At 42.2% G+C, this 14,815-nt stretch overlaps 3 protein-coding genes and 1 non-coding gene across 4 annotated transcripts in view; all 4 read right to left on the bottom strand.

The window, feature by feature from the left end:
- Positions 1 to 3,204, bottom strand: part of ubn2b (ubinuclein 2b) — a gene marked incomplete in the record, with an annotated part of 27,746 nt that extends 24,542 nt beyond the window's left edge. The window contains 1 exon segment of the mRNA XM_037689440.1: positions 2,521 to 3,204. Coding sequence (XP_037545368.1) covers positions 2,521 to 2,853 — 333 coding nt within the window.
- Positions 3,205 to 4,820: 1,616 nt separating this feature from the next.
- rpsa (ribosomal protein SA) lies at positions 4,821 to 7,468 on the bottom strand. The gene is made up of 8 exons (XM_037688845.1): positions 7,401 to 7,468; positions 6,461 to 6,632; positions 6,265 to 6,383; positions 5,632 to 5,877; positions 5,417 to 5,545; positions 5,179 to 5,338; positions 5,043 to 5,108; positions 4,821 to 4,959 (listed from the first exon to the last, which is right to left on the bottom strand). Exons 2-8 carry the CDS (start codon positions 6,591 to 6,593, stop codon positions 4,862 to 4,864), a joined length of 951 nt encoding a protein of 316 aa, XP_037544773.1. The 5' UTR covers positions 6,594 to 6,632; positions 7,401 to 7,468; the 3' UTR covers positions 4,821 to 4,861.
- LOC119422231 lies at positions 5,955 to 6,093 on the bottom strand. Its single transcript, XR_005187402.1, has one exon. It is a non-coding gene; the product is annotated as a small nucleolar RNA SNORA62/SNORA6 family (small nucleolar RNA).
- Positions 7,469 to 10,742: 3,274 nt separating the features above from the next.
- LOC119421494 (mitochondrial glycine transporter A-like) lies at positions 10,743 to 13,114 on the bottom strand. The gene is made up of 7 exons (XM_037688844.1): positions 13,097 to 13,114; positions 12,833 to 12,957; positions 12,585 to 12,669; positions 12,255 to 12,434; positions 11,363 to 11,531; positions 11,126 to 11,286; positions 10,743 to 11,050 (listed from the first exon to the last, which is right to left on the bottom strand). The coding sequence occupies exons 1-7, from the start codon at positions 13,109 to 13,111 to the stop codon at positions 10,928 to 10,930; spliced, it is 858 nt and encodes a 285-aa protein (XP_037544772.1). The 5' UTR covers positions 13,112 to 13,114; the 3' UTR covers positions 10,743 to 10,927.
- Between the last annotated feature and the right edge of the window lie 1,701 nt (positions 13,115 to 14,815).

The following is a 14,815-nucleotide window of genomic DNA, read 5'->3' as shown; positions in this document are numbered from 1 at the left end:
AGAAAAACTGATAAATACTCAAGTCAAGAAGTATTAGGACTCTTAATATTTTATATTCTCTCCAATCTGGCTTCAGGAAACATCACAGCACAACGACTGCTTCGCTAAAGGTCTTTAATGATGTTGAAGCTTTGGATGTTAAGGATCGCTGTGCTGCACTTTTCTTAGAGCTGTCCAGAGACTTCGATACTGTAGATCATGACATCTTGTGCTACAAGCTCTCAGATACTGCCTTCTCAGATCACACTGTTGGCTGGTTCTCAAACCATCTCTCAGGTCCGAGGCAATGTGTTCGGCACTTCATCTAGCTACCTAACTGTCACTAAATGGTGTGCCACAAGGCTCAGTTTTGGGTCCCACTCTTTTTACAATTTATATAAATAATGTAGGCCAAAACACTCCTGACACATCCTTGCATTTCTATGCCGACGACACTGTTGTTTATTGCAGAGCTAACACAGTTGCCAAGGTTTTCCAGCTTCTACAGTCTTCATTTGACATCATTCAATCAGACTTATTCCACCTCAAACTGGTGCTAAATGCTGACAAAACCAAAAGGATGTTGTTTTCCAACAGAAAGTCGATGCCAGCAACTCTTCCTCCCATCTCATCCATGCATGGTGTTCCTGTAGAGTTTGTAGATTCTTATAAATACTTGGGATTGATCCACATCTGTCTTTTAAACCACGTCAAAAACTTGATAAAGAAATTGAAATTAAAACTGGGTTTCTTTTTTAGAAATAGATCTTACTTTACTCTGAAAGCCAGAAAACACCTTGTAACCTCTACCTTCCTGCCAGCCATTGACTATGGTGACATTATTTACATGAATGCTCCTGCCAGCTGCTTGCAGATGTTGGATGCTGTCTACCATGGCACACTAAGATTCATAACTGGTTGTAACTACCATACCCACCAGTGCACTCTGTACTCCTTGGTCAGGTGGTCATCATTATCTACACGTAGGCTCTCACACTGGTTCATCTTCATCTATAAATCCCTCCTTAGTCTGCTACCTTCTTATAGCTCCTCCCACTTGTCACACAGTCAGTCAGTGCAGTTACAGCGTGCGCTCTCAGGCTAGGGCTGAGCCATATCATATCGTTCACGATAATACCGGTAAAAAAAAGCTTGCCCGGGAAAATAAATTGTATCATGATGTGCCAATTTCATGACGTAAAAACGCCAGTGTTTCCCCTACAAGCGGGTCCCCCTTGTTTTATATCTGGCACGTTGATTTATTGTTTTATAACACTAATTTAATTTTAATTGCATTTTTACTGTAGTTTATCATTATTGTTGTCTGCACTTTATATGTTCTGTCTAAAGCAGGTCTCTCTTGTAAAGGAGTCCTCGTGACTCAATGAGACTAACCTGTATAAATAAAGGTTGAATGAACTGAATGAAAAAAGACACAGAGGTCATATACGTGTAATCCAGTAGATTACACTGTACATCCAACACGGCTCCAAATTAACTCTACGTTCACCGTTCTTTGTACAGAGCACCGTATCCTTGTAGTCTGATTTTGTACATATAAAATCACAGCAGGTTATTTGTTGCATTTTTTTACCCACTAAAGTCTGGGTGCGAAAAGACCAAACTGCAAAAAACTACAAAGTGGCAAAAGCATGAATTAACCCAGCGCTGTTGAATCCGGAGTCATGCAAACATTTGAATATTGAATCTGATACAAAAGGACAATTTGTGATTCTGTTGAGATGGACAATTTTAAAACCTCAGCAGTCAGAAAATTAGTCCGCGTGCAGAGAAAACTCCCTTTTTGTTCAAATATGGGGCTCATCAATGCCTATATGATGGGTCGCCAGAAAAAACTGCAACCGTTTCACAAATAAAAAAGGTTTAAAATATTGTCATCATATAGAAAACTTCACAAACATGACCCTAAACATTTTCAGGGACCAAACGACCCCCAGACAAACAATCATAAATGCAATATTTGGAGAAATGGCAACAAAGTGTGATGTCAGCGGTAGATTTTTAAAGTTAGGCAAAGAAATTAAGATAACTGAGGCTTGCCATCAGAAAAATATAGACACATTCATCAAAAGCTACTCATGGATGCAGTTGGGACTTTTCAAAATAAAAGTAGCCCAAGGTAAAAGGAGACCAACAACCCAGTGGCTGTCTGTCAGGAACAAGGATTAATTTAAACATCTGAGAAGATAAGGTTATTATAATACACAACAACCTCAAAACACGATGCTCAACTGCAGACCACGTGATTCATATGAAATAAAACGGACTAAAGAGGAGCATGCCATGTGTTTGCTGCTATGATTTGTTTAGGCTCGTTTCATTTGTCCTGTGGGTGCACGTTTTCTAAATCTGGCAACATTTCCACAAACTTACTGCAACTGTGAATGCACATGTTGTGATTTAAACTCAACAATTTATAAAGTTTTATGAGTGGGGGCTGCTCGCGGGGAGCAGGCAGCTGCCTGATAACTGCCAGGTCAGCCCCTCTTTGTTAACATGGTGTCATGTCTGCTGTCTGACCTGAGATGAAGGAGAAGTTTTTGTGTGGAGCAGCTCGCCGTAGTTGAACTCCGAGGACCCTCGGTCGTTCGGCTCTGTCAGGGTGAGGCTCAGCCGGACGGTCGGCTTCTCCTCCCCGGTTTTGTTGGCGTCGCCCTCCTTCCCGAACAGACCTCCTCCTCCTCCTCCGCCACCTCCTAACCCGCCGACCGCCGCGGCACCTCCACCATCTTTCCCAAAAGTGATGTCGACGGCCTCGTCCTCGCGGCGGCGCTTCTTGCCGGGCTCCGGGGTCTGCGGCGAGCTGCCGAAGGAGGAGATGGTGACGAAGGGCACTTTCCTCGGCTCTGCCATTTCAGCAGCACTCCTCTGAGCGGCAGCTGCTCGGAAATAAATCGACAGCTAGCTCGTTGCTCTGCTAGCTAGCTCGCTCAGAATGAGTCCTGCAGGCAACACAACGACTTCTCCTCGCGACCCGTTTTAATCCATATAGCGGAAATCCTGGCCCCGTCACCTACGAGGGTCTGGAAGAAAAGGGAAATCCGGCTTTTCCATAAACATTTGTGTCCAGCTACCGTATGGAGAATTTTGAAGTAGCCATCTTGATCATTATTATCATTATTCAGAGGCTGGGCGTACGAAAAGAAAGCAGAAACCAGAGAGGAAGAGGAACCGCGTTTCACCAATGGCAGCGCCAAACCACGCCCACCTGACAGATAAGCGCGAATGTGGACAAGATGACAGTTCTGCGCAGGCGCGATAACTAGTGTTGTGCCGTAAAAAGTACACCTGCTGCCAAAAACCCTCATTTTAAAGAAAGCGTCACTCAAATATAGAAACACTACACTGGTTGAAACCACGCGAATGAGTTTTTCTCTCTTTTAATGGGAACTGTAAATAAATTCGAATAAAAGTTTAAAAAGACAAACGGATGTGAATTCGTTCATTGTTCATTCATTATAGTGTTCGGGGTGCTTTTTAGGGCATAGTAGACCAAGTACCTGCCAGATTTGACCCCCCACCCAAACACTTTTAAAATGATTGATTATTGCTCTCAATATTTTTAAGTACTTCAAAAATATGTGAAACTAATATTAACGGATAAAATAAAATTACACGGCAGAAAAGTTTTGTTTGTTTTTAATGGCAGAATTTGTTTCGGCAACTTGCGTTTTCCATAAAACACCGTGTATTCGCCGTATGTGAAATAACTTTGACCTTGAAAGTACTGAAAAACACGATTCAAAATATCACGTTTGACGTTTACTAGTCAAAACAAGCGCTTTGCAGCGTGGTGTGTGTAATGGACATGTTTTTGATTTAAATGGTGCTTGTTTTTAGCACAACACCTGCCCCTTGAGAGGGTCCTGGCATGGAGGACCTTCATATTTGAAGGCTTTTCGACCCGAAATGGTTGAAACATCCGATTATACAATTGTTTGTATGTGAACGTTTCGGTTCCATTTGAATTATAAAAATGCCGAATGTAAATTTACTTCAAGAGTAGTAATTAAAAAAAAAACTAAAATATTTACTGTAATAGAAAATTCGATTGACATGCATTACTGTGAACTTGCACGTTTAGTGTATAGTAAAAGTTTTTTAGGTTAAATGTTATCCATAAACAGTCTCTGGAAATATGAGTTTATATTCTGTGCATTCCTGATGCATGCTCAATAATCCAGGTAGAAAAATCTACCTAATCTAAAAATATTCTGTGCATTAAAAAAAAAAAAATCCTGTTGTGTTGCTAAGATGGTTCAAACCAAACATTTTTATTTTGGAAGGCTGCAGAATCTCCCCCATAACAGATCTCTCTTGAAAATAAATCAATTTGTGACCAATAGTCACTTTTTTTAGGTTAATACTGGTTTCATTGAAATTTTGTCAACGGGTCAGAAAAATGCTAGACGTATTAAAATCTCTGCAGCTTCCATCTGCTGGTTTCATGTACCGTTTGATCTTATACTGGGGGTGTAGATGAATTTGATCAAGATCTTTTGTTTAAACCAAGGCACTGATGAGCATAATCTTACAATATTCAGGCCTGAATACGAAATTTTATGTTTCAAAGCCATTACAACCGTTTTCAAAACATTAATTTAAACCAATTAACATGTATTTTAAGACTGCCCAGTGGTTAGGCAAACTACCAGTGATCAGTTTGAAACTTTTTCAGGATCACGATGAGTTTTTGATATGAACCGATTAAAGCTTTCATTACTGCAACACTTGATTACGTAATCAGAATCCAAAAGGGTTTGTTTTCAGAACTACTCAACCATTTTAACACCAAAAAGCAGGACAATTAATAAAACAAGTCAAAGTGTAAAACACATTTATTGTTGCCATGGTCAAAGGTTTAAGCCCAGTCAGAAGTAGCACCACCCCAGTCAGAGGCCTGAGCAGTGGGAGCAGTGGACCAGTCATCTGTGGCAGGCTGAGTACTCCAGTCTTCAGCTGCAAAGAAGAAATGTCACACTGAGCCAAGGGACCTACAGAAACTACTTTCATCACGTTTAGGAGAGGCTGCACTAACTCACCAGAAAAGACTTCACCAGTCTTGACCGGTGGTGCAGCGACGGCGGCAGCAGCTGTAGCAGCAGTAGCTGTAACAGAGTTTAAAGTATTATTAGGCATCAGTAAAATAAATGTAACAATCAGTTTGACTGATCTTACCTGCAGGGAACTGCTGGATGGGAACAGAGGGCACAGCAACGCCCTCAGCCCAGTCAGCCACCTCAGGCTGGGCAAACTCAGCAGGAGGCGCGCTCCATTCGCCCTGGAATTCCTCCTTTACTACGGCCTTCTCGGCTGCAGCTTGCTCCTCCTTCTCAATCTGTAACACAAACATTATACAGCAGGGGGTCACCCAGACCATCATCTACAGTAACATCACCAGAAGAGCGCTTCTTACCTCTTCAGGGTCCCTGTAGAAGTACAAGTCAGGCATGACCTCCCATGGGTGCTCCCTGGAGATGGTTCCCCTCATCCTGAGAACCTCTCTTGCCAACATCCACCACATGAGACCCACAGAGTGGTGACCCTGAAACAATTGCCCATTAGAAAAACGTCAAGGCTAACAGCAAGCAAGGTGGATGAGTTCTCACATCCTCGTTCAGTCAGTCTCACCTTGTTGTTGCAAGGAATGGCAATGTCCACGTATCTCAGTGGGGAGTCGGTGTTGCACAGGGCGATGGTGGGGATGTTGACGTACGAAGCCTCTGTCAGAGGCTGATGGTCAGCGCGGGGATCAGTCACAATCAGGAGGCGGGGCTCTCTGAAAGCAGCCTGGATCTGATTGGTGAAGGTACCGGGGGTGAAGCGGCCATGGAAGGTGGTAGAACCGGTGGCAGAGGCAAACTTCAGCACAGCCCTCTGCAGTGGACAAAGAGAACAAGTTAACCCTCAAGACATGCAAATTTAATCTATTAGACACTTTAATTTAAAAAATAAACTGTGGCTCAGGTCACTATCAAACCCCAGTCATAGGACCGACGTCCTCATGGTGTTAGCGAAACCCCGGCCAACTTACTCTCGCACACTTCCGACACCAAAACACTATCGAAGTGCCTGGTTTTAACAGTGTGCATTAATCATGACACTTTACCGTGACGAAACTATAAATTGTGTTTCGAGTTTAAAATCTCGATTATACCAGTGTACCAGCAAAAAAAGCATCCGTAATGTGAAAACAGGAAAAAAATAAAAAGGTTAATCTTTAAAACCGTTATATGAATTTTAATCAAGTTTTTACCCTTGTACCTGTCCGGTGTTTCTGGAGGAGATGACGCACACGTCAGCTGGGTTCTCGATTGCAACAATAGCCCTGGCTGCCAGGAGCAGCTTCTCCCAGGTCTTCTTCAGGTTTATGATGTAAACACCTGGTGAACAGAAGAAAACGGATGTTAATTTTAAATCATGTGGTACTGATGCTGCGCCGAATCCTCCTACCACTCACCGTCACTTTTTCTCTTGTAGACGTACTGGTCCATCTGGAAGTCCAGGTTGGTGCCTCCCAGGTGGGTTCCTGCAGCCAGGAACTTCAGCACATCCTCCTCCTTCATCTGAAGGACATCCAGACCTCCGGACATCGTGACCACTTTCCCTGCGTTACGATTTAAGTGGGAGAGCTGGTACAGAATCAAATGGATAGAAAGCTTTAGCATCACAAACTTACACATTGTTAAAAAGCAAATAATATCTGCAAGTACGAAGACAAAAAGGTAAGGTTCTTAACTACACGACTTTAATTTATTATCATTTATAAAATGTAGTTCATGGCACACTTAAATGGTCATAAACATCTTAAGAAAATATTAACATCTACAATGGATAACATTTGGAAAAAACAAAAGCATGACAATATTTAATAGCCAGAATAGAAAGACTTGTTTTATTGTTGCTAAAACTCACTTTAAACAGCAGAAACAAACATAAAAAATAATATCTTCAGTTTAATACTAGGCTCTTGAATTTTTGTGTAATTTAAGGCCTTCTGGGAAATTGAGTCCGCCACCTCATGCGCTGCTAGCTATGAAGCTTCCGGTCATAAGCGGCCTCTTAAAGCGAAAAAAATAATGAAATAAATGCAATGCCTCTTAGGATCAGTACTAATATTAGCAGACATCTCAGAGAAGTATTGCGATAAACACGTGATGTTTAACTGCACGTGAAAAGAATTAGGTGTTGAAAAAAAAAAAGATGAACGCGTGTTCAAGGCTAACTTGTTAGCCGTTAACGTTAGCATTTTGACAATCATGAAATAAAGGCGGTTTTGGAGGCGACAAGTGACACTTTTTCTGCTCCGCAGCTGGACACTGAACCAGTCCAGCTTTTCTTTGTGTCGTCGGTCTTTTTTAACTTTCATTACGGCCGAAATAAAACCGAATAAAACTCACCACGAAACAACGCCGTTTGGAAGTCAGCGCACACGGTGAAAAAGAGAGCGCTCAGAGGACGTGACGTCATTTTTATACCAGATTTCCAGGCGTGTGATTGGTCGGTTTTTTGTGAGTGGTGTAGTTCTACATTGTGACCGCTAGGTGGCGGTTTTATGCTGGTTGCTGCAACAGAGGAAGAGGTTACCAGTGGACACGGCCCGTGGGTCGGATGAATATCCCATATTAAGACAATGGAGATGGAAAGACCATATTAAGACAATGCTGAGACGCTGACTTCTCGGTGAAAAACTTGACCTGTGTTGAAACCATATTTACTGGAGATAAAGTGTTCCAGGCTAAAGGATCATAATATGTACACAAGGACGCACGGGGTTGAGAAATTATTTATCGAAACATTGCCAGGTGAGAAAAAGTTGCCCAGAAAGTTGTAATCCTGAAAAGACCTGGTTATAATACACTATTAAAAATAAACCAGATAAGTTAGCTGGTGATCCACATGTGCTGACTTGGCTTGAATAAGAACCAGGGGACTAGGAGGAGGAACAATTAATACAAAATTTAATTATTTGAGACATAATTTTAAAAAAGGGTATTTGGTGGCAACAATATGAAAATTGGAGTTAAAAATCACAGAAATTTGATTGATTTTCACTGATTTACGTCATGAATCTCTGAATGTGTCACAGATATGATTTCCATAGATCCAAAACATCCGGTTATGCATCTTCTAGATGATGTTAAAGAAACACAAACACAATATCTGTGTGTAATTGTGTTTCCTGTGTTAACCTGAGCCCTACAACCTGGTGTTCTTTTCTGCCATTTGATGTCATGTCACCACACCCCCAGTACAGCTTATCTCCAGCAGTGCCGTGATAACTTATTGGCCCTCGTGTTCTCATAAGGACTTCGCAACATGCCAAGCCGAGTGCCTCGGGCTGTTTTACACCACACACTGACCCCGTACAAAAGACTCTCACGCAACTTTATGGTTTTATGTCTTTATCAGTGAATAAAAGGAAACTGAACAAGAATGCTGTCTGTGCAGAAGTTTATAAAATTGAAATACCTCAAATTATTGACCACAGATGTCGAAAACAAGACATTCGTAGTTGGTTTAAGGTTAACTTGGACAACACAAAGCTTTAAAAACAAGACGTGTGTGCAGAAGTTTGGATGCGTTATGGATTTTCTTGAATCCACAGTCACAGGGTCAAAATTACGTGCACATTCCCTTGAATCCTTTCAAAAGCGGTGCTGAAGCTTGACAGCACCTATTGACCAATACTCATGGACTGAACTGTGCAACAGCCCACATGGACAAGTCAAATACCTTCTGGAGAAAAGTTTCGTGGTCAGACGAGACAAAGTTTCAGCTACTAATGACAAGAAGTTTGTTAGGAGTCGTCGAGGTGAGGATTTCAAGCCTAAGAAGGCTGTAACGACTGTTAAGCATGGTGGTGGTAGCATCATGCTGTGGGGTAGTGCACTTTTGAAAGTGGAGAGAATAATGAAGGACAACAACTTTGTCCAAACTCTTCTACTTCACCTCAGGTTTACAGCTAGATGATTGAAACTATGTTTACGTTGATCATTCATCACAGTACAATGATCCAAACACAAGTTCCTGATAAATCAAGCTAAAGTTAAGATAACCTAAAAATGAAGGGAGCCTGCTTAAGTCGGGAATGTGCCAATAAATCAACCAATATCTATGAACTCATCAATTCTGCCAAGAGTCAAATATCAGTTTGGAGCTTGTTGATGCAACAAGCGGTACGCAGACGTCCCCCATCCTCAAGGATTTGAGTAGTTAATGTTTGAAGATTTCGAGATAAGAGTGAAGTAAACCTAAATGTTTTTGGTGTAAGATATTCAAGTGGGTAGGAGTTACACCGTGAAGAATGGAGGTAGATTTTTGTTTTTCTTGTCAGAGACTGACGGAGGGAGCCATTTTAATCCATCACCAGGTGCAGTGGTGGAGCCAGGGGGTGGCCGATGGTGGCCAAGGGCATGTTAATTATTTGACGAAACTATACTTTTATGCAATTTAAAAACAAGAAGGCATAGTTTCCTCAAATGATAGATGTGTTTGATTTATCAAATTCAAAATTCTTTGTCATTCGCATCACAAGTGGTACATGAGGTGGAACGACATTATGTACTCAAGGTCCCAGTTGCACCAAAAAATAAAAATATAGACAGTATAAAAGGATCCAAGATACACACTAAACACTAATAATGTAAAATAATATGGTGCATTAAACAGCAGCCCGAACATGAGTCTAGCGAGCAGATGGTATGAATGAATACAAAGCAGGAGATAATCAGCAGCACAGATAAGTCACATGTATACATAAATATATATTTATTGTTTTCACATGGAAACATAATTTTTTAAAGGAACCTTTAGATGCCGCTCCACACCAATATGCAAGTTATCAGTTTACAAAGTTTACGTATATAGCGTTGGCCATCTTGAATTTTGACGTGGCAACCCAATTTTTGATAGAAAACTTTTTTGTTGCTTAGATGCAGCCACATGGGAAGTTTGTACTTGACTTCTTTTCCAAGTCCTCATGCTCACAACTTTCATGGACAAATAAAAAGCCTGTGGTCGAAGGAGCAACTTGATAAGGGACATTTCAGCAAATACTAGAGGGGGGAGTGAACATATGTGACCATACATGTAGTTTTGAGCCAGTGTGAATTCAAGAATATCCAGAATAAATTCAAGCTTGTGCATTCAGTTTTTATAAAATCATTCTGCAACATCTGGATATAAAATGTCTGAGCCATTAAAGCTCAACTGAGAAAACACAAATAAACAAGACAAAAATGTTTATTGTTCAATTATCTTTAAAAATTTTTATTTATCTAACAGTCACAATAAATTAGTCATTTAATTTAAGCAAACATATATATATATTCTGTTTATTTTTACACAACTTCATTTTATAGTATTGAATAAATAAGACACAGTTAAATCATAGAGACTGTTTCTTGTCCTGAGAGTTAGTCCGGGTTTGAAACTCCTGCAGAGGTTAAAGGTCAGCTGTCTGACGACTATCTCAGCGCTATCTGTAAAGATAAACGGAGCCACTTCATTCGTCTGCTCTGAAAAAAAATCACAGCGGTGAAACCACAGAGACGTGAAAAGTCCTGCAGAAAACATGTAAGTTGTAGCACGGATCAGCGGTCGTGCACGGTCTACAACACCGAGCATCTTCATTTCTGCATCGTTTCAAACATTGTGACATTATAAGACACGGGTGTGAGTGGCGACTCCTCCACTCCAGCTTTAAACACATGTCATCCAACACATGGTCCTCGTCCATCGTAGAGTGAGTCGGTCACGCAGCGCGAGCGTTCTGAGCTCACCACTAATGTTAGTTTGTCCCTGAAAGCTGCCGCTGCTCCTTTGAGCAAAGCAACTGCAGCACTTCCTGTCTGCGCGCCTGCCCAGCTCTTCGCTCTGACTTCATATCTTCTTTGATTTGCGAGCTTCTTCTCAACCCTCCTCTTCAGGACTTGAGGCCGATGCGCTCCATCATCTGCTCGAACACGGTCCACGCCATGGCTGCCATCATGGTTCTCCTCAGGGAGCGAGGAACCGCGCCCCTGAAGAAGCCCTGGAGTCCACGCTCCTTAGAAGACAAGTGAGATGTGATTAAAGTGCTACTGACGGGATCACCCAAGAGCAGGAGGAGTGAGATAGTTACCGTATAGATGGATCGGATGGCTTCTGTGGTCCTCAGCTGTGGGTTCACTTGGACGTGTGTTTTGACGACGTCGGCGGGTTGTGTGATCAGAGAGGCCAGAACACCAGCCAGGATCCCACAGGTGAAGTTAGCCAGGGGGGCTGAAGGCGAGGCGCTGATCTCTTCAAAGAGGACAGAAGATTGTAGGTTAAGTACGTGAAGCCATTTGTCGTCCCTCACAGACGTTCGATGACGCACCTTGTGGCAGCGAGGCTTTGCTCTGGCTGTAAAACATGAGGTAGATCCCAGAGAAAGGAACGTCTCTGAGGAGAGTGGCCATCAGACCAGAGAACAGAGCCGCAGGACCTTCAGTCTGACACACGCTGCGCAGAGCCCCACACACGCTCACGTAGCGGTACCTGCCACACTGGAACAGGACGTGTGGGTCAGATAAAAACACACTGAGCTACCGCGCTAAACATCGAACACCGCAGAGTTAAAGACGACAGCACCACACTGCTGCTTCTCTTTAGTCTGCTGTACGCTCGCTGCAATCAAACTACTTTGTGCTGAATTAGCCATTCGTGCTACAATTTCTGGGTTTTGTAACTTTATACATTTTTTTAATATTTAAATTTACAAATATTTTTCCCCATAAAATTACATTTAGATATTTCAATGTGTTCTCTTTGAAATATGATTCAGCAAATTAGCTCCATTTTGTTTTTAGCTGCTATTTTAGCTTTTACCTAGCCTTCGGCTACATTTAGGCACACCTTCATTTTTTTTAGCCAATTCTTTTAGCTAACCATTCGCTACTTCTAGCTAACCTTTAAGTTTACATTTTGTTGTTTGATTCAGTGATAGCTTTTATAATTAGCCTCAAACTCGCAGTGTGCCGTTTCCTCAGCTGAAGCTGCACAAACGTTTTGTAGACATTGATTTTTGCACAATATAAACAGATTCAATAAGTTTTACTTGAAATTAACACCAGTATAACCTGCCTTTTAAGGGATAACAATTCATTATTTAGCAGCCGAATAACCCTCCAAGACAATTTTCATTAAAGATAGCTGGACTGAAATGCAGCTACAACTTAAAGAGCAATAATCACCTATAAATCAGCTGAAGCAAAAGGAAAACTGCTTACTTCAAAACGTGTCTTGATGACCGTGATTGGCAGCATCACGACCCCCGCCACCGTCCGAGCGCCCCCTCCCAGGAGCACAGCCTGCATGGCCCCCGGCCTGCGGTCCTGCAGGAAGTGCTGCTTCATGGAATGGTAGGTGCTGAAGTAGATCCCCACTCCTGGGATGGTCCGGACAAAAGACTAGAGGAGCAGATGGGGGGGGAGAGCACATTTTCACTCACATCCTGCCTCAGATGTGCCGATTTAGCAAAACGCTTTTCTCGGTAAAGCAGACTTCTTTGACAAGAGGGAGAATATATTGGTCTGTGTTTTAATTAGAGGCATGCCTACCGGGGAAACGCCTTTCCACAGTCCCAGTAGCCTCTCTGTCCGCACCACACTGAGGAGCACGGACACCATGCCCACTCTGCCTGAGCTGCAGAGGGAACAAAAATCAATCAGCAACAGACGGAAGGGATGAGCACGGCCTTCACGTGTGATACCGTCAGTCTGAGGTGATTATCAAAGTTTTAGGAGAAAACAGGTAAGAAAGTGTGCGGTGAAAACTAAAAGTAACGTGTGCATATACACAAACTCACCCGGGCTGCACGCCGCTCTGCAGCGTCTGCAGGCGGGTCTTGACCAGGTCCAGAGGTTGGAACAGCAGAGTGGAGCAAGTCCCACTGAGGGAGCCACACATGAAGGCTTTGATAGCTGGGTGAACCTGAGGGGGAACAGAAAGTGAAGGGTTTCTGTGGCGTTCCTACAACTGCCTGAAGACATTATGTCCCGCCAGAAAATCCGCACTGTCCAAATGTGACGAAACCTGATGTGTGGTGAACGAAGAGCATCCTGACACTCACCAGTAACATCTCCATAGTGTTTCCAGGTGATGACGACTAAACCACAAACTCTTGATTTTGTTTCTCTTCCTTCTCTGCAGTCCACTTAGTTTGAAGGATGACTAAACAGAGGAGCAGAAGGTCCAAGCGGTTTCTTCAGTGGTGGGGGGTTTGTAGAGAGCAGCTGAGGATCCACCGCAGACGATGAAGAGGAGGATGTGTGCTGAAGAGCTCTCTGCTGTCTGAAACACATACAGCTGATTAAATAAGGTCATCTGACCCAACACTGCCTTTCCCATTTGTGACCACGCAACACGCAGCTACTCATTAACTAACATCATGGCTGCACGCCCTTCTCATTAATAAATTAATGCACTTTATATGCTTGGCTGATCATGACTAAACTTTTAGTCCATTTTCTTTTCCTCCCAGTGGATGCATGCTAGGTTAAAACAGTTATAAAATAAATTATTAAACTAAATGTTTAGCAGCTTAACAGTCACAAAAGCAAGCGGTTAAGTAAATGCATTAAAGGGAACGTATTTTACGTCCTTAACAAATACAGAACAATTTTATATTATGCATTAAAAATGATCAAATTAAACCTTTTTACGATTGTGTTCAGTTTCATGCCTTCAAAAATTACCAAAGTTATGTTTGTAAAGATTGATAGTAGCTTTGTCATTGCTTGTTAGCAAAACTCTCCAACTTGTCAAAGTATAAACAAACCAGCTGATGAAAGCAGCTAGCTAGGAGCTGTAGATAAAAACGTAAAAAAAAAAATACCCGTCGGAATAAAGTTTTAGTGCGTTCACCTTCTTATCGCCTTTGATAGCCCGAGAATAGACGGACATAAATCTTAAACGCAACGAAAGTCCATTTCTGTGGCAGAATAAACTGGAACTATTATCAATGAGTTAGCTTAAAAAAACCAGCCAGTGCCGGATTGAGAGAGGCGGCCGCGTGTCTAGTTGTGATTAAGCCCCGCCCACTAAAAATCAAACTGACTTGTGATTGGATAAACGGCGCTGTGCCCGCGACGTCAACGTGACGTGCGGGAACGCGCCCAACGTAACGTAACCGAAGTTGGAGTGTCGCGTCGCTTCATTGTTACTTTTTTAGATTCTTGTATTTGAAGTGAAGTTGTAAATAAAGATATAAAATTTAAAAAAAATAAAGTATCGCGTCGCGTTTTATTTTTAGGTCAAAAACACGTTTAAAATGTTAGTTGCAATGTTAAAAAGTAAACATTATTCACCACTTTGAGAAAATGTGCTCCTTAATCTCTACTCACAATGCCAGAATCGATTTTTATTATCAGTTAGTTTCTTTAATTGTGTACACAGGGTCCCAGTTGCATACAATAAAATGTAAAACAGTAATAAGATCTAAGATATGAACTAAGACATTTTTTTTAACAAAAAAAATATGCCAAGCACTAATAGCATAAAAACAATGCGCCGAACTGCAGCACGAACATGAGTGTGTGAGCAGAGGAGCACGAATGAACACAGCAGCTTCAGGGTAGAAGCTGTTCCTCAGTCTAGTGGCTCTACGATTAATGCTCCTCCACCTCCTGCCTGAGGGGAGCAGGGCAAATAGCATGTGCTGGGTGGGTGGGGTCCTTCATGATGCAGGTGGCTCTCTTCCTGCATCTGGAGGTGTAGATGTCTGATGGTGGGGAGGCTGACTCAAACATTCTTCTGTGCAGCCTTCACCACTCTCTGCAAAGCTTTTCTT

Source organism: Nematolebias whitei, chromosome 15 (genome assembly GCF_014905685.2).
Source record: "Nematolebias whitei isolate Nwh7 chromosome 15, NemWhi1, whole genome shotgun sequence".
Taxonomy (NCBI): Eukaryota; Metazoa; Chordata; class Actinopteri; order Cyprinodontiformes; family Rivulidae; genus Nematolebias; species Nematolebias whitei.
The sequence above is the reverse complement of the archived record's forward strand: the minus strand, read 5'-3'. Positions and strand labels throughout refer to the sequence as shown.